At 44.4% G+C, this 23,867-nt stretch overlaps 1 protein-coding gene across 5 annotated transcripts in view; it reads right to left on the bottom strand.

The window, feature by feature from the left end:
- LOC103783642 (zinc finger protein 20) overlaps positions 1 to 23,867 on the bottom strand; it is a 54,267-nt gene that overhangs the window by 17,499 nt on the left and 12,901 nt on the right. For 4 of the 5 annotated variants that reach the window (XM_063599907.1, XM_063599906.1, XM_063599908.1 and 1 more), the window contains exon 4: positions 91 to 22,742. In XM_063599907.1, the coding sequence (XP_063455977.1) occupies positions 21,002 to 22,742 (1,741 nt within the window). In that variant the 3' untranslated portion in view covers positions 91 to 21,001. The remainder of the gene's footprint in view (positions 1 to 90; positions 22,743 to 23,867) is intronic. The other variant, XM_063599909.1, reaches the window with a different exon arrangement.

Here is a 23,867-nt window from a genome sequence, read left to right as displayed (position 1 = left end):
CAGTTCTCACGACCCCACCCCATGGCCCTGATTGGATACGGCTCCAGGTCCCGCCCCCTGGAGACCGAGTAACAGAAGAGGCGATCTCACCGTGCTGAGTGGAGCGCGATGAATAGGTTCCAGACACAGCCCTTGGCAAGCGGGCTTCCTCCCAGTGCAGTGACCCGACTCTCCTGGGGAGAAATGTGCACTTAAGCAGAATTTCCTGATTGATTGTACTAATGGCCCTTCCTGCTTCTTTTTCCTGGACCAGCAATCACAAGTGTGTGCTAGGAATCCCAGACTCACTGTCCAGTGGTGCCATCTCCTGGCCTTGGAGCAGGAGGGGGGCTCTGTCCTCCAGGGATCAGGAATTTGGCATGAGGCTGCTGGCGACATAGTCAAGCCTTTCTCCCATCTGATGTCTCAATCTACTTATTTTCAAGAAAATAAATACACATCGACAACAGGATAAAACTGTTAAATTCACGGAAAAGCTGGACTTATATGACAGCAATATTCTATAAAGGAATCAATAGAGAGAAAAAGCAAAAACATGAGCTAGCTCAGAGAAGCAGTCTTTCAGACACAGTTCAACAGGAAAACCCCAATTTAGAGGTTAAACATATTCCCAACCATGGGTGCCAGACTGTTGAAATGGGTCCCCAGAGGCCGGGCGCGGTGGCTCACACCTGTAATCCCAGCATTTTGGGAGGCCAATGCGGATGGATCACCTGAGGTCAGGAGTTCGAGATCAACCTTGCCAATACGGTGAAACCCCGTCTCTACTAAAAATACAAAAATTAGCCAGGCATGGTGGTGGGCGCCTGTAATCCCAGCTACTCAGGGGGCTGAGGCAGGAGAATCGCTTGAACCCGGGGTGGGGTGAGGGGGGGAGTGGACAGAGGTTGCAGTGAGCCAAGATCGTGCCACTTCACTCCAGCCTGGGTGAAAGAGCAAAACTCTGTCTCAAAAAAGAAAAAAGATAAGAAAAAGAAATGGGTCCCCAGAGTGTCCCTGCCTCATTACCAAGTCATGGTGATGAGGCAAGACACATAAGGATTCAGCTCTGGGAGTTCAACTTGCCCTCTTGTCCCCTCTGCAGAGTGTGGCTATGCTCCCTCCTTTAAGTGTTAATAAAAGTTTCCAATCAAAAGCCAAGAAACTAGACACTGATTTTGAAAACATAAGGAATTCCTCATATTTTTATGAAAAACAAAGCTATTAGTCATACAGAACACGAACCGTACAATGGCAGACGTAATGCCTTTGTTATTGGTAATTAAATGGAATAAACTTGCCAAACAAAAGGCAGAGGCAGGGAGAATGAATTTTTAAAATATGATCAAATTGTATCCTGTCTACAGCACATTCATTGTAGATCTCAATACCCAAGTCAGTTGAAAGAGAATGAAAGAAAAAGATATTCCGGCCGGGCGCGGTGGCTCACGCCTGTAATCCCAGCACTTTGGGAGGCCGAGGCGGGCGGATCACGAGGTCAGGAGATCGAGACCATCCTGGCTAACACGGTGAAACCCCGTCTCTACTAAAAATACAAAAAATTAGCCGGGCGTGGTAGCGGGCGCCTGTAGTCCCAGCTACTCGGGAGGCTGAGGCAGGAGAATGGCGTGAACCCGGGAGGCGGAGTTTGCAGTGAGCCGAGATCGCGCCACTGCACTCCAGCCTGGGCGACAGAGCGAGACTCCGTCTCAAAAAAAAAAGAAAAGAAAAAGATATTCCATGCAAATAGTAATGTAAAGAGGGCAGGGGTGGCTATACAATTGTCACACAAAATAGACTAAGTCAAAAACTTAAAAGACACAAAGAAGAGCACTATAAAAGGCTCAAATCATACAGAATATATAACAGTTATAAATATAATTGCACTAAATAACAGAGGCCCAAAATATATGAAGCAAACATTTTAAAAATTGAAAAGGAAGGTCAGGTGCGGTGGCTCACCCCTGTAATCCCAGCACTTTGGGAGGTCGAGGTGGGTGGATCACCTGAGGTCGGGAGTTTGAGACCAACCAGACCAACATGGAGAAACCCTGTCTCTACTAAAAATACAAAATAAATTAGCTGGGCGTGGTGGTGCATGCCTGTAATCCCAGCTACTCGGGAGGCTGAGCCAGGAGAATCACTTGAACCCGGGAGGCAGAGGTTGCCATGAGCCGAGATCACGCCATTGCACTCTAGCCTGGGCAGCAAGAACGAAACTCCATCTCAAAAACAAAAACAAAAAAGGACAGGCACAGCGGCTCATGCCTGTAATCCCAGCACTTTGGGAGGCTGAGGCGGGTGGATCATGAGGTCAGGAGTTCGAGACCAACCTGGCTAACATGGTGAAACCCTGTCTCTACTAAAAATACAAAAATTAGCTGGGCGTGGTGGCGCATGCCTGTAATACCAGCTACTCGGGAGGCTGAGGCATGAGAATCACTTGAACCCAGGAGGCAGAGGTTGCAGTGAGCCAGGATCACGCCACTACACTCCAGCCTGGCAACAGAGCAAGACTCCGTCTATAAGAAAGAAAAGGAAATATTGGGGGAAATTTCATGATATTGGATTTCTCAGATATGTGCTTTGGTTGCCTGAAGCACAGGCAACCAAAATAGATAAACTGGACTATATCAAAATTGAAAACTTCTGTGCACCAAAGGATGCTCTCAACAGAATAAAAACACAACCTACAGAATGAGAGAACACATGTTCCTATCACCTATCTCACAAGGGATTAGTACCCAGAACATATCAACTCCTACAACTCCACAACAAAACAAAATCAGGCTGGGCAAGGTGGCTCAAGCCTGTAATCCCAGCACTTTGGGAGGCCGAGGCAGGCAGATCACCTGAGGTCAGGAGTTTGAGACCATCCTGGTTGACATGGCGAAACCCCATTTCTACTAAAAACACACACACAAAAATTAGCTGGGCATGGTGGCACGTGCCTGTAATCCCAGCTACTTGGGAGGCTGAGGCAGGAGAATCGCTTGAACCTGGGAGGCGGAGGTTGCAGTGAGCCAAGATCGTGCCATTGCACTCCAGCCTGAGCAACAAGAAGGAAACTCTGTCTCAAACAAACAAACAAACAAACAAAACACTATGGCTGTTACTAGAAAAGGGAAACATCAGGCTGGGCGCAGTGGCTCACGCCTGTAATCCCAGCACTTTGGGAGGCCGAGGTGGGCGGATCACAAGGTCAGGAGATCGAGACCATCCTGGCTAACACGGTGAAACCCCGTCTCTACTAAAAATACAAAAAATTAGCCAGGCCTGGTGGCGGGCGCCTGTAGTCCCAGCTACTCGGGAAGCTGAAGCAGGAGAACGGCGTGAACCCGGGAGGCGGAGCTTGCAGTGAGCCAAGATCGCACCACTGCACTCCAGGCCTGGGTGATAGAGCAAGACTCCGTCTCAAAAAAAAAGAAAAAAGAAAAGGGAAACATCCATTACTCTTTACATCAGCAATTCCACTTCTAGGTATATACCCAAAAGAAGTAAAAGCAGGGTCTTACACAGACACATGCATACCAATTTCATAGCCATCTTAATTCACAGTAGCCAAAATATTACTGTAGAAACAACTCTTCCAGTCAATTATTTAATTCAATTACTCTCAAACTATTTTTTAAATATATTTTTTAAATCTTTACAAAAAAAGAAAAGTGTTCAGAGTAGACACACAAAGTGTGGTTTCTCCATACAATGAAGTATCATTCAGACAGAAAAAGCAATGAATTCCTCATACATGATACAACCTGAATGAACCTGGAAAGCATTATGCTAAGTGAAATAAGCCAGACACACAAGGACAAATTTTTTGTTTTGTTTTGTTTTGAGACAGAGTCTCACTCTGTCATCCAGGCTGGAGTGCAGTGGTGTGATCTTGGCTCACTGCAATCTCTGCCTCCCAGGTTCAAGCGATTCTCCTGCCTCAGCCTCCTGAGTAGCTGGGATTACAGGTGCACACCACCATACCCGGCTAATTTTTGTATTTTTAGTAGAGATGGGGTTTCACCATGTTGGTCAGGCTGGTCTCGAACTCCTGACCTCGTGATCTGCCTGCCTCAGCCTCCCAAAGTGCTGGGATTACAGGCATAAACCACCATGCCCAGCACAAGGACAAATATTGTATCCTTCCCGTTATATGAGGTGCCTAGAATAGCCAAATTCATAGAGAAAGTAGGATAGACATTATCAGGAGCTGGGGGGAAGGGAGACTGGGGACTTGTTTAATGAGTACCCAATTTCTGTTTAGAGTGATGAGAGAATGCTAGAGATCAATAGCTGCGTTGGTTACACCACATCGTAAATTTATTTACTACAACTAAATGGCACATTTTAAAAATGATCGAAATGGCAAATTCTCTGTTAGTATATTTTACCTCCAAACAATCTAAAAACTAAAGAAAAAAACATGATTCAAGCTACTAGGCATGAAAACAACATCTGGGATAACAAATTACACTGAGTGGAATAAACAGCAAATCAGATACTGCAGAGAAGAAGACGAGTGAACCTTGTGACCTAGCAGTAGAAACTATCCCAAATGAAGCACCCAGCAAAAAAAAAAACAACAACAAAAAACAGAAAATCAGTGAGCTGTGTAGTGGGAAAATTACAAGTGACATAATATGCAAATAACAAGACTCTTTGGCAGAGGAAAGAGCATGACAAAATATATTTCAACAAATACTGGTTTCACATTTGCCAAACTGGATGAAAATTATAAACCCAGAGATCAAAAAAGTTCAACAAACCATGAGCATATATGTATATAAATCTACACCAAGCACATAATCAGTAAATTACTTCACAGCAAGAACAATTAAAATAGCTTTAAGGCAACAGGAAAAAGACACATTAACTACACTGAACCAAAGATAGGATTCATTACATACTTATTACCAGCAACAGCGCAGATCAGGAGACCATAGAACAACTACCTTAAAGTAATGAAAGAACAAGTATATCAACTGAGAATCCTATATCCAGCAAACAATATCTTTCCAAATGAAGGGAAAATAAATTATTAATTCAGCCATAGTGAAAGTGTTTGTAATCAGCATACTTGCTCCATAAGAGACATCCCTAAACTGCATGGGTGCAAAGAAAAATGAAGCCAAGTGGAAATCCGGAAAGAAGAGCACCAGAAATGATAACCACTTCAGTAAACACAAAGGGTTTTTTACTACTTTTTATTGCTTAAAAAAAAATCATTGAATCTTTTAAAAAAGAAAAAGAACAATGTATTATGAAGTTATAAAATTATGATGAAGGCCGGGCGTGGTGGCTCATGCCTGTAATCCCAAGCACTTTGGGAGGCCGAGGCAGGAGGATCACCTGAGGTCGGGAGTTCGAGACCAGCCTGACCAACGTGGAGAAACTCCATCTCTACTAAAAACACAAAATTAGCTGGGCATGGTGGCGCATGCCTATAATCCCAGCTACTTGGGATGCTGAGGCAGGAGAATCACTTGAACCCGGGAGGCAGAGGTTGCGGTGAGCCGAGATTGCGTTGTTGTCCAGCCTGGGCAACAAGAGTGAAACTCCATCTCAAAAAAAAAAAAAAAAAAAAGGTGAAAAGTACCTGAAATAACCAAACAAATAGCCAAATAATTCTGAAAAAAAAAACAAAGAAAATTTAGCAATCCTAATCAAGACAATGTCTTTGGCAAGTAGACAAATATATCCATGGAACAGAATAAATGTTCCAGTAACATTTCTACACATATGTGGTCCAGTAGTTTTTTTTAATCAAAGTGAACAATTGAGTCAAAATTTCTCTTCTCAACAAATAATGCTAAAAAATAGAATATGCATATGCAAAAAGTAAAGACTGTAGATCTGTGTCTTGCACTATATACAAACATTAACTCAAAATGGATCACAAAACTGAATGTATAATCTAAACTATAAAATGTAAAGAAAATGTAGGTGAAATTATTTGACCTTGGGTTACGTTACAATTGCATACATATGACAAAGATGCAGAATCCATTAAAAATTGAGAAATTAAACTTCATTAAAATAAAAATTTGCTTTGTGAAGGATACAGTTAAGGAATTTTTTTTTTTTTTTTTTTTTTTTTTTTTTTTTTTTTTTTGAGACAGAGTCTCGCTCTGTCACCCAGGCTGGAGTACAGTGTCATGATCTCGGCTCACTGCAACCTCCGCCTCCCAGGTTCAAGTAATTCTCCCGCCACAGCCTCCCAAGTAGCTGGGAGTACAGGCACGCAACATCATGCCTGGTTAATTTTTGTATTTTTAGTAGAGATGGGGTTTCACCATGTTGGCCAGGCTGGTCTCGAACTCCTGACCTCAAGTGATCTGCCCGCCTTGGCCTCCCAAAGTACTGGAATTATAGGCATAAGACTGCTAAGGATTTTTTTTTTTTTTTTTTTAAGACGGAGTTTCGCTCTTGTTGCCCAGGCTGGAGTGCAATGGCGCAATCTCAGCTCACCGCAACCTCCGCCTCTCAGCTTCAAGCGATTCTCCTACCTCAGTCTCCCGAGTAGCTGGGATTACAGGCATGTGCCACCATGCCTGGCTAATTTTGTGTTTTTAGTAGAGATGGGGTTTCTCCATGTTGGTCAGGCTGGTCTTGAACTCCCGACCTCAAGTGATCTGCCCGCCTTGGCCTCCCAAAGTGCTGGGATTACAGGCATGAGCCACCACTCCCGGCCTAGAGACTGCTAAGGATTTTTAAAGAATAGCCGTAGATGGGAGAAAATACTTACAAACCATAATCTGATGCAGCAATTATATCCAGAATATATAAAGAACTCTCAAAAACTAATAATCTGAAAACAATCAATGTCATTAATACTTGACCATAGAATATTTTTCAGTGACAAATAAAAACATGAAATATCATTCAACATCATCATTCATTAAGTAAACACAAATTTAAGCCACAATTTTTTTTTTTTGAGGTGGAGTCTCGATCTGTCGCCCAGGCTGGAGTGCAGTGGCACTATCTTGGCTCACTGCAAGCTCCGCCTCCCAGGTTCACACCATTCTCCTGCCTCAGCCTCCGGAGTAGCTGGGACAACAGGCGCCCACCACCACACCTGGCTAAGTGTTTGTATTTTTAGTAGATAGAGATGGGGTTTCACCGTGTTAGCCAGGATGGTCTCGATCTCCTGACCTCGTGATCCGCCCACCTTGGCCTCCCAAAGTGCTGGGATTACAGGCGTGAGCCACTGTGCCTGGCTTTAAGCCACAATTCTAATACCACTACACATATTTGGGAGTCTAAAATTAGTAAGATTGGCCATATCAAATGTTGGTGACAATGCGAAGCAACTGGAACTCATATGATGTTGGTGGGAATACAAAATGGAACAGCCACTTGGAAAACAGTTTGGAAGTTTCCTAAGAAGTTAAACATACACCTGTCACAACACCCAGCCATTTTACTCCTAGGTAGAATAAAATAACATCTTCTAAAGAAATAATCAGCTGGGCACAGTGGCTCATGCCTGTAATCCCAGCACTTTAGGAGGCTGAGGTGGGCGGATCACGAGGTTCAAGAGATCAAGGCCAGCCTGGCCAACATAGTGAAACTCTGCCTCTACTAAAAATACAAAAATTAGCTGGGCGTGGTGGCACGCACCTGTAGTCCCAACTACTCAGAAGGCTGAAGCAGGAGAATGGCTTGAACCTGGGAGGCGGAGGTTGCAGTGAGCCAAGATTGCGCCACTACACTCCAGCCTGGTGACAGAGCGAGGCTGTCTCAAACAAACAAAAAAGAAATATCATATGTTCTTACAAACACTGGTATGTGAATATTCATATGTTTAATTCTTAATAGCCAAAAACTGAAATTAACCCAAATATCCATCAACAGCTGGAGAAACAAATTTTGCTTCCTCTGAAGATGGAATATTATTCATGTACAATAAAGAACTATTGGATGAAGCTCAGTTATGCTGAGTGAAAGATGCCTGACACAGAACAGTACAAACTGCAGGATTCCATCAGGGGTGGCTGAGAGAGAGGAAGCAGTAGGGTGGGGCAAGATTACCAAGGACCAGCGGGTAATGTTTGAGTCTGATGGATGGGATCCTTATCTTGAAAAGATTGTTTCACGAATACATATTTTTATGTCATTTAGAAAAATCTCAGTACAATATACCTATTTCTTCCTGTGAGCCATGAGAATTGAAATAACGGGGATAGTGAACAACACCTGGGGTGGAAAGAAACTGGTGCCCCAGCAAGGGGAGTGGAGGGAGGAGTGCCCGTTGGTGCTCTTGACTGTGAGGTGGGTCTCTGGGAAGTTAACAGCTGAGGGAGAACTGTGTGGGGCTCCCTCCTGCTCTGGGTAGGGCTTACTCCAGCCCATCCCCCCATCCTCTTGTGCCCACTGATAGCCTTGCTGCAAGGGGGGCACCAGAACTTCTTAGCTTGCTCTTCCCAGGTGGTTCAGCTGTACCCAGAAGAGAAGTACCAGGAGCTGCAGTGGATAACGGGACCGGTAACCAAGCAATCAGTGGGCACAGGCTGGGATGAAAAGGAGAGAAGGGATAAGATACTACTTGGGTGGGCCAGGCACAGTGGCTCACACCTGTAATCCCAGCACTTTGAGAGGCCGAGGCAGGTGGATCACGAGGTCAGGAGATCAAGACCATCCTGGCTAACATGGTGAAACCTCGTCTCTACTAAAAATACAAAAAATTAGCCAGGCATGGTGGCGGGCGCCTATAGTCCCAGCTACTCGGGAGGCTGAGGCAGGAGAATGGCGTGAACCTGGGAGGTGGAGCTTGCAGTGAGCCAAGATGGAGCCACTGCACTCCAGCCTGGGCGACACAGCGAGACTGTGTCTCAAAAAAAAAAAAAAAAAAAAAAGATAGTACTTAGGTGGTGATCACCTTCCTGCCACCCAATTTAGCTCAGTGATGCCTGGGGTAGGGAAGTCATCAGTTGCTTTGACATGATGCTGGAGACAGACATTTCTACAGAGGTAGAAGTGGGAGGTAGTAAGGAAGCCAGACCCCTTGGCCTAACAGATCCCACACCAGCTCTCCTGAGCCAGGGTTATTGACTCATCTGGAGCCTCACCAGGCTGGGCTGGTAGCAGGGACCTGAGACCCAGAGAACACCTGCATTTAGGACATGATATCCTCCAGACCCCCGGCCTGACCCTCCATGATACATCCCACCCTCCCATTCTCTAGATTTGGGATCAGACCTTCCTCATAGGCACCATCCCCCCAAACAGCCCATACTTCCATGTCCTCTGTCTCCCGCCAGTGATCAAGGCAGGCATGAAGTGCAGCCCTCACTACTGCCCTCATACACAAGATGGGAACACGCAGCTGACTGTACTGACCAACAGCTCCTAGGTGGACAGCAGCTGGAATGATAGCTTCATAGACATCACAGTGAGCAGCCCCATCCAAATCAGGTCCTCCTACCCAACTTTTACCTGTTTGCTACTCAGGTCACCCCACCTGGCCTTAAGTGAGTTTCCATTCAGATCCTTCCATCCCCAGGCACTGACCCTTGTTTTCACTTAGGTGGCTCCAGGTGGCCTGTGATCCTTCCCCACAGCAATACTGCATTCACATTCTGATTCCCTTACTGGACATCGGGCCCTTCTTCTCTCCTAGTTGCCCACCAGGTGCACCCCACAGGATGTGGAGTGTAGACCAAGAGCCTTGGACCAACTCTTCTCAGCTGATATCCCTCCTACACCAGCGATTTCTTTTTCCAGATTATTATCTATTTCTTGCCCTTGCCTGCCCAGAATAATTGTTTAATCCCGATCACCAGGTTGGGTCCTTGTTTTTTCCCCCAGTCCTGATCCTTTTCATCATCTGACTCTTATTTCTTCCTGGTTCCTTTGTCAGAACTTTACCCACAGGCACCTGAGGACTTTAAACTCATCTCCTGGTCTCAAGCCACTTCCAATACCCCATCCACCGACCTCCACCCCAACTTCAGTTCCCTCCATAGTGATGTCCTTTCCCAGGCTCTCGCCTCCTACAGGATGGATCTTCCTCCAGGTTCACCAGTGGAGGATTATCTCAGTATGTTTTACTCAATTCTGGACTGCCAGGGCCTGGGAAATGGGACAGGAGGGTGCTGGACCAGCTGGAACACCTTACCCAAGGCCCACCCTTTTTGAAGCCTTAGCCCAGTCCAGTCCCTTTTTTGTGTAGCTCGAGGCTGAGTTAGCGGCTGAGTTAGGTCCACTCTCACGGACACATGACCTTGGGAGTTGCAAGTAAGGAAGGCAGAGAAAAGCAATCAGGCACGCAGAGTCCTAATTAGGGGAGAAAAAAATCAGGCTGGCGAGAGCCGCAGAAAGCAGAGAGATAAAGTAAATAAGCTACAAATCTGCCTTTCTTCATGGTCCAGGACATATAAACAAAAAGAGGCAGATAAGTTATAGGTCTGCTTTCTTTATGGCCCAGGACATATGGCCCTCCTGCTCAGATAACATACATAACTCAAACTTCCTGCTTATCAACAAACGCTTCAATTTATCAAACACCACAGCGGCCAGAAAAATGCAAATTAGCTCCCTGCTGCCTTGGCGTTATCAATCAGCCAAAGTTCCAGTCCATAAAATCCTCAGCAAGCCTGTTTCCCTGCATTCAGCTTCTCTTCTGCTGACCTGCCTGTTGCTGCCTCGCAACGAATTTTCATACTTTCTCTGATAAACCTGCCTTCCTTTACCTACAATTGTCTTGGTAAATACTTTTACCCCCGGCGCACCACTGCCCCAGATAGTCATAGCTCACCCGCGACGAGGCAAGAGGCGAGGAGGCAAAAGAGGAGTGGGTAACCTGTCTTTGCTTCCACTTTGGCAGAACTTGTTCTGTAGCTTCTTAAAACACAACCCAAACATCGCTTCTCTGCTCGAAATCCAATAAAAGTCCTTAATACGGCCCACCAGGCTCCATGGGATCAGTCCCTTGCCTGCCTGCCTAACCAGGTCTATTACTACCTCAGCACTCTAACTGCGGTCCGCGGACCAGCAGCATGGACGACACTGGGGACCGAGTCAGAAATGCAGAGGATCAGGCCTTCCCCAATGACCTGCTGAATCAGAATCTTTTAAAAAGATCTGTAGTTTCTTGTGAAAGTTTGAAAAGAACGACTTACTAGCTTCCACTTTATAAAGAGTATTTCATATTCCTCACCTGTGGGATATTGATCAGAGTGTGCTGTGGAGACCCGGTGAGTTCGAGAGGCTGGGGCTGGAACTGGGAGAAGAGACAAGTGAAACATCCCCGAGATGATGCAGCCGAAGGCGAGGCCGCTTTCGCAGCACTTGTATGGCCTGATGGCCCGGCCCACGGCTCCTGGCGTGCAGGACAACCACTCGCAAGAACTGGAGCGGCTGTGGGCGATGAACGCGCTCCCGGCCCAGCACAGGCACACTGCGACCAAGCCGCCCAGCCGGGATTCGACGAAATATGCTCACAGGCGAGCAGCAAGGAGCGGGGCCTGCTTCTGGCCTGGAATGGGCGAAACGTGATGGAGGAAAGGGTTTCCGCTTCCGCCAAGAGTCGGCTGCGGCTCTCACCCGTGAAAGAGAGACGGGCCTGCCTGCAGTTCCCGGAGGATATCCGGTACCTTGCACACTGGCCAGTAGGAAAGTCACAGCAAATACAAAAATCTAATGTTTCAAATGCCCCTTATATACCCAACAATTTTAAAACCATATAAAAGTGAATCTACTTGGCTATTAAAAATACACTTCAATCAACTCCAAGATCCAAGAGATTACAAAATGAAAACGAAATTTTTTAATTAAATGATTTAGGCAAGAAACAGTACCTATTCAAGTTATGAACCTTTGTGTTAAAAAAAATTAACAGAATTATCTCACCTCAATGTTTTTTATCTGAAAGTAAAAGGTAGCCCACATCCTCCTTAAGCATTAGGCACTGATAATAAAAGGCTGGGTGAGTTGGCAAGTACGTGTGGTCCCAGCTACCCCAGAGGGAGGCTGAGGCGGGAAGGATCTTTTGAGCCCAGGAGTTTTAGAACAGCCTGGGTGATCAAGCTAAACCATGACTAAAAAAAATAAAAAATAGGCCGGGCGCGGTGGCTTACGCGTGTAATCCCAGCACTTTGGGAGGCCGAGGTGGGCGGATCACGAGGTCAGGAGATCGAGACCATCCTGGCTAACACGGTGAAACCCTGTCTCTATTAAAAATACAAAACCTCAATCGGGCGCGATGGCGGGCGCCTGTAGTCCCAGCTACTCGGGAGGTTGAGCCAGGAGAATGGAGTGAATCCGGGAGGCGGAGCTTGCAGTGAGCCGAGATAGCGCCACTGCACTCCAGCCTGGGCAAAAGAGTGAGACTCTGTCTCAAAATAATAATAATAATAATAATAATAATAATAATAAATAAAAAATAAGCTGGGAGCAATGGCCTATAATCCCAGCACTTTGGGAGGCTGAGTTGGGAGGATTGCTTGAGCCCAGGAGTTTGAGGCAGCCTGGACTGGACAACATAGTGAGACCCTGTCTCTACCAAAAAAAAAAAATTAAAATTAAAAAATGAGTCAGGTGTGATGGCCTATGCCTGTAGTCCCTGCTATTTGGGAGGCTGAGGCAAGAGGCTTTCTGGAGTCCACTAAGTCAAGGCTGCAATGAGGTGAGATCACACCACTGCACTCCAGCCTGGGTGACACAGTGAGGCCCTCTGACAGAAAAAAAAGTATAAATTTCATAACATTTCTTTGATGTTGTGAATTTTTCTGGAATATTATACACGAGTTAATTTGGATCAGATTCCTGAATTACTTATATTTAAACCATTTCTCTACAGTGAGGATTGGGATGAGGAACCTTCAATCCATCAAAGTTATATATAAATCTATAGAGGTGACACTCAGGTCATTTCATCAGGAAATACTCATACCTTTCCACAGATACGGCATATGGTATTAGTGCTATTCTTAGAAATTAATATACATTTTCAAGAAATGTGATTTTAATTCAATAGTATGTTTGCTCCATAAACAGCAAATTGCCTCCTTCCCCAGCTTAAAATTTTTTTCCAGTTGTTTTGTCTTTACTTTCCCAAACAATGGTTTCATCTTCAATCACAATATTTCCTTCTTCCATCCTATTCCTATTTATTGCTCATTGTTTTTTGACATTAACTTATATAAACTAGTGTAATGATAAGTGTTTGGGTGAAATAGACATATTTGCTTTTAGTTAGATGCTATTCCTCTGCTCTGAAACATATATAATAGAACATTTCTATATCCACCAAAGCTCACATTCAAATCAGAAGTCAAAACAAGACTTTCCCAGGTTTAAGCATACATACTAAGAGAACTTATTTCCAGCACAAGCCCTACAAGAAAGACCAAAGAAAGTTCTTCAGTCTGACATCAAATGATGGCAAAAAACAGGAGAAAACAAAGATGACTATTAAAGAATATTATAACTATAAAAGACAGACTAAATGTGTATTTCTTCACCTGTAAAATAATCAGTTGATAGGTTGTTGGACCTACCACATATAAAAATGTAGTATGTGTGTATTTCATTTGCAAATAACACCATACAGGAAGTGGACAAACCCAGTGACTACCAATGGCAAAGTAATAATCCTAAGAATGTATTGTTATGTGTGGAATCTCAAGAGTTGTTACACATGTAACAAAATACCCCAAGAATGCAAAAATATGAAAGATATAGTTGATAAATATTTTTGTACATCACTGAAAGTTAGCTATATATCACAAGAAAAGTGATGCTGATGGTAACGGGTTATCATTTACTTGATAAACAACAGAGTAATCACTACAAAAGGTAAGAACAATGATAATGAAAAATAATTCTACATGTAAAGACATTGGATGAAAGCAGAATTTACTGACCTTCTGAAGTAAAAATTGATTCTGCATAAATTCCATATTATTAGGGGGGTAAGATTTCCTTCATTCATCCTACTTTGAAGTTCTCTTGTTACAGCACATATTTCTCCTTCAACATCAGCTCTACTAGTAAAATTAGGAAATTCTTTCCTGTGCATGTAGTGACCCCTTCTGTCCATTTCTTGAACCTCCAGCCCAGGTAGAATTAAAGGTCAATCATTCCACATTTTGTAGTATGTTTCCTCAATTTTCTGTAGTTAGGAAAATCTGTATCGCATTATTATTATTTTCAGTTTATCTTAATTCTCACAGTCTGGAAGATTTGTTCATGAACAAAACATTGCAATCCTTAACTTATGTTTATGAGTGTTCTTCAGGGAAAGTTAAAATTATAACTTCTAGACTGGGCGCGGTGGCTCATGCCTGTAATCCCAGCACTTTGGGAGGCCGAGGCGAGTGGATCACGAGGTCAGGAGATCGACACCATCCTGGCCAACATGGTGAAACCTCGTCTACTAAAAATACAAAAATTAGCTGGGTATGGTGGCACATGCCTATAGTTCCAGCTACTCGGGAGGCTGAGGCAGGAGAATTGCTTGAACACAGAAGGCAGAGGTTGCAGGGAGCTGAGATCGTGCCACTGCACTCCAGCCTGGCAACAGAGCGAGACTCTGTCTCAAAAATAATAATAATAATAATTATCCCTTCTAAACAGATAACCGAAGGGTGTTAGCATACATCATGGGTGTGAAGTGACTGAGGACCATGAGACAGGATAGGTAGCCAAGGAAGTAACCATGTCCTGGAGACTTGGCAATCGTACAGTCAACACAATAAGCCTCAGCATTCGCATTGTAGTCAAGCTCATTCAAGCAAAGCTCTCTCCAGTAGGGAATTTCCCCTGTAGGGAGCACGCGTATTTTTATTTTACCTGTCTTCAGATTGACCCTTTGCTCATTATAATAGTAAAAACCACATCCCTGGGTGGAGATTTAAGATGCTAATGAGATGTGACGTATGAACAAGAATGGGCAGCTACTGTGCATGTGCACCCAGAAGACCACCCAGAATGTGCTTACTAGTAACACCTCTTCCCAGCCTCTTATGAATAATCATGTAAGAGTCCCATAAAAGGAGTCTCTCGGCCGGGCGAGGTGGCTCACGCCTGTAATCCCAGCACTTTGGGAGGCCGAGGCGGGCGGATCACAAGGTCAGGAGATTGAGACCATCCCTGGCTAACACAGTGAAACCTCGTCTCTACTAAAAATACAAAAAGAAATTAGCTGGGCGCGGTGGCGGGCGCCTGTAATCCCAGCTACTCGGGAGGCTGAGGCAGGAGAATGGCGAGAACCCGGGAGGCGGAGCTTGCAGTGAGCCGAGATCGCACCACTGCACTCCAGCCTGGACGACAGAGCGAGACTCCGTCCAAAAAAAAAAGAAAAGAAAAGAAAAGAAAGCAGTGCCACAGAGTATCGTGAAACACACAGTGCCCTGAGGATGATGGAGGTGGCTCAAACCCTGTGCTTCACAGTTACCTCCAGGGTAACTGTGGTGCCATTTTTGTGTTGAATGGCTTTCCTCCAAGTCAAGCTGGCCTGACTGCACACACTGCGGAAAAGCCACAAGCATCCACTGTTTCACCTCACAAACCTAACCACTTTCCTTAATACTAGCCAGCCTCTGAAGGACTGTGTCTGGAATGTTCTGGAGTCTGTTGCCTCTCGGGCTATGCCCACCTTCCCCCTACCCCCTTCCTCCACAGCAGACTTGAAACCACTCAAAAGAGCTGAAATCTAACTATTAAAATTGTTTTTAAAAGTCTCCCTAGTGCCACTGTTTGCTGTCTCATCCTTATGAGCAGCCTGCCCTGAATCCTCCTCTCTCTCTCAGGGCATACTGTCTGTTCTGCACTTAACTTTCAAAATACTTTTTCGTTTGCAATAAATTGCCATATACTGCATCTCCATTGCTGTGTGTCATTTGAATCCTTTTAAACTAAAAAGGCAACAACCAATGTCTCACAACAGCCATCAACAACCAGATCAGGAGAGAAAAGGTGAGACAGTTAAGTGAGCTATGCCTGAGCATCAACTCTAAAGGTGACATCAGAGTCAAAGCAAGCATGTGGAAACAGGTCCTTTATGGACAAGGAAAATGGAAAAACAGTGTTGAGGACAAGGAGGGATTGAACCAAGAACTGCTTGGTATGTTGGTGGTCCAGTGGGGTCTTTGCACTACTGTGGCTCCCCACTCTTTTAATGCCGGGTCTGTCCTGCAGACCCTGGCCAACGGATGAAATGAGGACTCAGACACAGGTATTCAGTGTAACAGCAACTAGGTGACTGCCTGGCTCTAGTGGCCAGAAAGCAGCCCCAAGAAGCTGGAGCTGCTTGCTTTTATTCAGTCTAGGCACAATGCCAAAAACCTGGAGCCAACACAACCTGTAGGTAATTAACACTTATTGTTCCCCTTTCAGGGAACGTCAGGCACAGGGATGATGAAAGGTCAGCTCCTGGTCAACACAAGTAAACAAGCCTGTTTAAGATAAATTCCCCCACACTCCCTTGTACCTACTCCATGCCCTCTGCCTCAGGGTTATAGAACAGCCACCTCCAGCTATTCTCCCCCAGGGCTCTGCAGAACCTTCCAACCTCTCAGAAGGTTTGCGTCCTTTCCCTATAGTTTTTCCCCACCACTCTGACCAATCCCACACATTTTAATGGTACTAAAATACAGATGAAATACAATTTATCATCTTAACAATTTTTTGTTGTTGTTGTTGAGACGGAGTCTCGCTCTGTCTCCCAGGCTGGAGTGCAGTGGCACAATCTCAGCTCACTGCAACCTCAGCCTCCCGGGTTCAAGAGATCCTCCTGCCTCAGCCTCCTGAGTAACTGGGCTTACAGGCATGCACCACCATGCCCAGCTCATTTTTGTATTTTTAGTAGAGACGGGGTTTTGCCATTTTGGCCAGGCTGGTCTCCAACTCCTGACCTCAGGTGATCCACCCACCTCGGCCTCCCAAAGTGCTGGGATTACAAGCGTGAGCCACTGCGCCCGGCCCATCTTAATTTTTAAGTGTAGAATTACTGGCTTTCAGTACGTTCATATTGGTGTGCAGCCATCACCACCATCTATCTCCAGAACTCTTTTCATCTTGCAATATTGAAACTTTATGCCATTAAATCATAAGTCTCCATTACCCACTTCCCCTATTCCACACAATCACCATTCTACTTTCTTTATGAATTTGACTCCTCTGAGTACCTCATATAAGCAAAAACATTTTGGGTCTGGAGTTTAAGGAGCCCATGTCTGGAGACAGGTTGTAAAAAATCAAGTGACTCGACCTTATAAGGTGTGTCTTTATATGAATGGACTATTTCACTTAGCATAATGTGCTCCAAGTTCATCAATGCTGTAGCATTTGTCAGGTCGCCCTTCCTTTTGAAGGCAGAGTAATAGTCTATCCTATGCATATACTACCTTTTGCTTATTCATCCATCTGTCAATATACAAGAGAGTTGCTTCCACATTTTCCCTATTGGTAAGTTATACTGCTATACCATGTATACAAATACCCATTTCAGGCCCCTCTCTCTATTCTTTTGCTTATATTCCCAGAAGGGAAAAATGGTGGATGTTATTTCCATTTTTTCAATGTATTGATTACCTGCCACACAGTTTTCTTCTTTTTTTTTTTTTTTTGAGATGGACTTTCGCTCTTGTTGCCCAGGCTGGAGTGCAATGGCACGATCTCCACTCACTGTAACCTCCGCCTCCCGGGTTCAAGTGATTCTCCTGCCTCAGCCTCCTGAGTAGCTGGGATTACAAGCACGGGCCACCATGCCCAGCTAATTTTTTTGTATTTTTAGTAGAGATGGGGTTTCTCCATCTTGGTCAGGCTGGTCTTCAACTCCCAATCTCAGGTGATCTGCCCACTTCAGGCTCCCAAAGTGCTGGGATTACAGGCATGAGCCACCGCACCCGGCCTGCCATATAGTTTTCAAAAGTAGTTGTGACATTTTGCATTTCCATCAATAGTGTACAAGGGTCCTCATTATTCCACATCGTTGCCAGCATGTTATTTTGTTCTTGGACAGAAGCAAACTAATGAGGGTGAGGGGATATAGATGTCATTTTGCTCTTGATTTGCATGTCCCTAAACCATGAGTGATGCTGAACATCTTCTTTATGTAATTATTGTCTATTTGTATATCCTCATTAGAGAAATGTCTATTCAACTCCTTCACCTATTTTTTAATGGGGTTGTGCTTTATCCACCAGGGGCTCCTAAAACAAAATGACATAAGCTGGGTGTATTAAACACCTAACATTTGCTCCTCAGTATACAGGAGATTGTGAACTCCAAGATCAAAGTGATAGTAGATTCAGTGCCTGGTAAGGGCAAGCTTCCTTGTTCAAAGAAGGCTTTCATCTCATTGTGTCCTCACATAATAGAGAGCAAATGCAAGCTCTCTAGGGAACCTTATAGTCCCATTCCTGAGAACTCTACCCTCATGATCCCAAGTAATCCTAATTACCTCCCAGGCATCCTATCTCCTCATTCCATACATTAGGGAGTAAGGTTTCAAAATATGAATTTCAGGGCTGGGCGTGGTGGCACATCCCTATAATCCCGGCACTTTGGGAGGCCGAGGTGCATGGATCACCTGAGGTCAGGAGTTGGAGACCAGCCTGACCAACATGGTGAAACCTTGTCTCTACTAAATACAAAAAATTAGCCGGGTACGGTGGCGTATGCGTACAGTCTCAGCTACTTGGGAGGCTGAGGCAGGAGAATCGCTTGAAACCAGGAGGTGGAGGTTGCATTGAGCCGAGATTGTGCCATTGCGCTCCAGCCTAGGCAACAAGAGCAAAACTCTCTCAAAAAAATAATAATAATATGAATTTCAGGGGACAAATAAAGCAATAATTTTCTACCTGCTCCCTAAATTTATGACCTCACATGCAAAATACATGCATACCATCCTAACATCACCAAAAGTCTTGACTTGTTTCAGCATACTCTGAAGCTTAATATCAAAGTCGCTTCCAGGTCACCAGAGATAACATGGCCAAAACCATTGCAAGATGTGTTTGATGATTCAAAGAGAAAGAAAAAACAGCTTTTCCTATGATATTTCCAACTAAAGCATCTGCAATTATGAAGACTGAAACTTCGGCAGGGTGCGGTGGCTCACGCCTATAATCCCAGCACTTTGGGAGGCCAAGGTGGGCAGATCATCAGAGATCAGGAGTTCAAGACCAGCCTGGCCAACATGGTGAAACCCCGTCTCTGCTACAAATACAAAATTTAGCTGGGGATGGTGGTGTGCGCCTGTAATCCCAGCTATTCGGGAGGCTGAGGCAGGAGAATCGCTTGAACCCGGGAGGCAGAGGTTGCAGTGAGCTGAGATCGTGCCACTGCACTCCAGCCTGGGTGACAGAGCAAGACTCCATCTCAAAAAAAAAAAAAAAAAAAAAAGGACTGAAAGTTCGATGCTTAAATATTTTCAGCCCTCAAACACCACAGATCCAAGATTTGTGTTACTGACCTTCCACCAAAGAGGCAACATCTGCAATCAGATGTTGGTTCTTCCAGCAGAGGATCCTCCTGATGTCCTGAAAGAAAATTCTGGCCGGGCAGGGTGGCTCATGCCTGTAGTCCCAGCACTTTGGGAGGTCGAGGTGGGCAGATCACGAGGTCAGGAGTTCAAGACCAGCCTGGCCAACATGGTGAAACCCCATCTCTTCTAAAAATACAAAAATTAGCTGGGTGTGGTGGCAGGCACCTGTAATCCCAGCTGCTTGGGAGGCTGAGGCAGGAGAATCACTTGAGCCCAGGAGGTGGAGGTTGCAGTGAGCCAAGATCGCACCATTGCACTCCAGCCTGGGTGACAGAGCAAGACTCCATCTCAAAAAAAAAAAAAAAAGAAAAGAAAATTCAAGTTAAACTGATGTCCCCTGACTTATCCACACTGCCACGTATCTAAGCACCTCAACACACTGCAGCTTTAGGAACCACAGAGCAATCATCATATGAGGGTTATCAAGAGAGAAGAACCAAGGATTTGGAGAATGTCAACACGTGTTTTTGAGGCCATTAAATGAAACCAATCCAAAACTTTTTCAAAAAAAAAAAGGAAAATGTTTCATTGTAGCTGACATATACTATGAGGTGGGCCTGTACTATGGAGGTGGGCCTGTGATGGTCATCTGTATTAAACATCTACAGATGTTTTTTCTTGTCAGCATTCCCTAAATAACACAATGAAACAACTATTTTTATATCATTTACAATGCATTAGGCAGTATAGATAACCTAGAGATGATTTAAAGTGTACAAGAGGATGTGCTTAGGTTCTAGGAAAATACACCATTTTATATAAAGCACTTAAGCATCTTCAGATTTAGATGTTCTGAAGTGGGGAGCGGGGTGCCTGCAACTAATCCCCTGAGAATACCAGGACATGACAGTATTTCAGAGAAACAGAAACTACACAAGGCGTTACCACATTTTTTACACTCATAGTTTCTCTCCAGAGTAAATTCTTTCATATATCTAAAATAAACAAGGAGCATGGAAAACAAGAATCGTTTTCCATGTTCCTTACAGTTATGAGGTCTATCGCCAGCATGTCACACCATACGCCTTCAAACGATTGAGAGAGAAAGGAAAGGCTTCCCATGTTCCTAACATCATTGTTTTTCTCAAGTGTGAGTTCTTTCGTGGTTTCAGAAGGTACTGGAATAGTGGAAGGCTTTACTTTTTTTTTTTTTTTTTTTGAGACGGAGTCTCGCTCTGTCGCCTGGCTGGAGTACAGTGGCACAATCTCGGTTCACTGCAACCTCCACCTCCCAGGTTCAAGCAATTCTCCTGCCTCAGCCTCCCAAGTAGCTGGTATTACAGGCGCATGCCACCACGCCCAGCTAATTTTTGTATTTTTAGTAGAGATGGGGTTTTACCATGTTGGCCGTGATGGTCTCAATCTCTTGACCTCATGATCCGCCCGCCTTGGCCTCCCAAAGTGCTGGGATTACAGGCATCAGCCACCGCACCCAGCCAGCTTTACATTTTTTTATATCCACACAACTTTTCTCCGTTGTGAGTCCTTTGAAGGGAACTGTGATAACAGAAGGCTTTCCCACATTCCTTACACTCAAAGTTTCTCTGCAGTGTGGGTAATTTTATGTCTACAAAAAGCAACAGGATAACGGAAGGCTTCCCCACATTCCTGACATTCATAAGGTTTCTCTGCAGTGTGGGTAATTTTATGTCTATGAAAGGTCGTGAGATGACTGAAGGCTTTCCCACAGTCCTCACATTCATACGGCTTCTCTCCAGTGTGAATTCTTTTATGTACTCGAAGTGAACTGGAATATCTGAAGGCTTTCCCACATTCCTGACATTCATAGGGCTTCTCTCCAGTGTGAGTCTTTTCATGATTTTTAATAGAACTGGGAAATCTAAAAGCTTTACCACATTGTTTACATATATAGGGTTTCTCTCCAGTGTGAATTCTTGCATGTTTTCTAATGGAACTGGAACAATTAAAGGCTTTCCCACATTGCTTACATTCATAGGGTTTCTCTCCAGTGTGAGTCCTTTCATGATACTGAAAGGAATCGCAAGAAGCGAAGGCTTTCCCACATTGTTTGCATTCATAGGGCTTCTCTCCAGTGTGGATTCTTTCATGTTTTTTAATGGAACTGGAAGAACTAAAGGTTTTCCCACATTGCTTACATTCATATGGTTTCTCCCCGGTGTGCGTTCTTTCATGTCTATGAAAAGCAACAGGATAACGGAAGGCTTCCCCACATTTCTGACATTCATAAGGTTTCTCTGCAGTGTGGGTAATTTTATGTCTACGAAAGGTCGTGGGATGACTGAAGGCTTTCCCACAGTCCTCACATTCATACGGCTTCTCTCCAGTGTGAATTCTTTCATGTACTCGAAGTGAACTGGAATATCTGAAGGCTTTCCCACATTCCTGACATTCATAGAGCTTCTCTCCAGTGTGAGTCTTTTCATGATTTTTAATAGAACTGGGAAATCTAAAAGCTTTACCACATTGTTTACATATATAGGGTTTCTCTCCAGTGTGAATTCTTGCATGTTTTCTAATGGAACTGGAACAATTAAAGGCTTTCCCACATTGCTTACATTCATAGGGTTTCTCTCCAGTGTGAGTCCTTTCATGATACTGAAAGGAATTGCAAGAAGCAAAGGCTTTCCCACATTGTTTGTATTCATAGGGCTTCTCTCCAGTGTGGATTCTTTCATGTTTTTTAATGGAACTGGAACAACTAAAGGTTTTCCCACATTGCTTACATTCATATGGTTTCTCCTCGGTGTGCGTTCTTTCATGTCTATGAAAGGAGCTGGGAAAACCAAAGGCTTTCCCACATTCATTACATTCATATGGCTTCTGTCCAGTATGAGATCTTTCATGTGTGAGATATAAACTGAGATTATCAAAGGCTTTCCCACAAAACTTACATTTATAAGGTCCATCTCCACTATGCGCTACCCTGTATCTTCGAACGGTTTGGGGAGAATCGAAGGTTTTTTCCCATTCCTTACAATCATAGGGTTTCTCTCCAGTGTGAGGCTTTTCATGTGTTTGGAAGGAGTGGAGGCAGCTGAAGGTTTTTACACACTGCTTACATTTATGTGGCTTCTCTCCATGTTCCTGACACTCATACGGTTTGTGTCCAGTGTCAGCTCTGATGTAGCAATTCAGAGATGAATGATCCACGTTGCCTTCTCCACACACACTGCTTTCACATGGTTTTACCCCAGGAAGAGTGTTCTTGTTCATTATACCATCTGGAATCAGGCTGAAAGTTTCTCCACATTGACCATCTTTACATTCACAGAGTCTCTCTGCCATATGATTTCTATAAAAAATAAGAAGCACATTACAAAGAGTTTGCTGATAAATAATTTTATATTTATTAGCAAGCATTTGATTTGCATATTTTACATTATCATGAGAAATGTAGGCTTTATGTTCTGTCTGAAGTGTCTGACAGTGAGTGGACTGAATTCTCTGCAAAGGGGCTCTATTACAGCTATTATCAAAACAGTGATGTTACTAGGCAGTTTCTTTTTTCTTGTTCTTTTTTTTTTTTTTTTTTCCTGAAACAGGGTCTCACTCTGTTGCGCAGGCTGGAATGCAGTGGTATGACCACAGCTCGCTGCAGCCTCCACCTTCCAGGCTCAGACAATCCTCCCACCTCAGCCTCCCAAGTAGCTGGGCCTACAGGCATGCGCCACCAGGCTTGGCTGATTTTTTTTGTTATTTCTTGTAGAGATGAGTTCTCACTGCATTGCCCAGGCTGGTCTCAAACTCCTGGGCTCAAGCAATCTTTCCCATTCAGACTCCCAAAGCACTGGGATTACAAGCATCAACCACCACATCTGGCCACTATGGGGTTTCTTTTTTTTATTTTTTTATTTTATTTTATTTTTGAGATGGAGTTTCACTCTGTCGCTCAGGCTGGAGTGCAGTGGCACCATCTCGGCTCACTGCAAGCTCCACCTCCTGGGTTCACGCCATTCTCCTGCCTCAGCCTCCCAAGCAGCTGGGACTACAGGCACCCACCACCATGCCTGGCTAATTTTTTTGTATTTTTAGTACAGATGGGGTTTCACCATGTTAGCCAGGATGGTCTCGATCTCCTGACCTCATGATCTGCCCTCCTCAGCCTCCCAAAGTGCTGGGATTAAAGGCGTGAGCCACCGCACCCGGCCACTATGAGATTTCTTAATACTGTTTCCAAGGCAACTATTTTGCAAACAATGAATGTGTGTGTATTTAAGTATATATTTTTGGAGAAAACATTCTAAAAATTAACAAATTTGAAGCTGGGCTGCTTCACTTTGTTTGCTTGTTCTTTAAATTTCCACTGGGCACAGTGACTCATGCCTGTAATCCTAGCATTCTGGGAGGCCAAGAAAGGAGGATGGCTTGAGTCCAGGGGTTCAAGGCTGCAGTAAGCTATGATCATGCCACTGCACTC

This window comes from Pan paniscus, chromosome 20 (assembly GCF_029289425.2).
Source record: "Pan paniscus chromosome 20, NHGRI_mPanPan1-v2.0_pri, whole genome shotgun sequence".
Lineage (NCBI taxonomy): Eukaryota > Metazoa > Chordata > Mammalia > Primates > Hominidae > Pan > Pan paniscus.
Note: the sequence above shows the minus strand (reverse complement) of the source record. Positions and strands in the feature narration are given on the sequence as shown.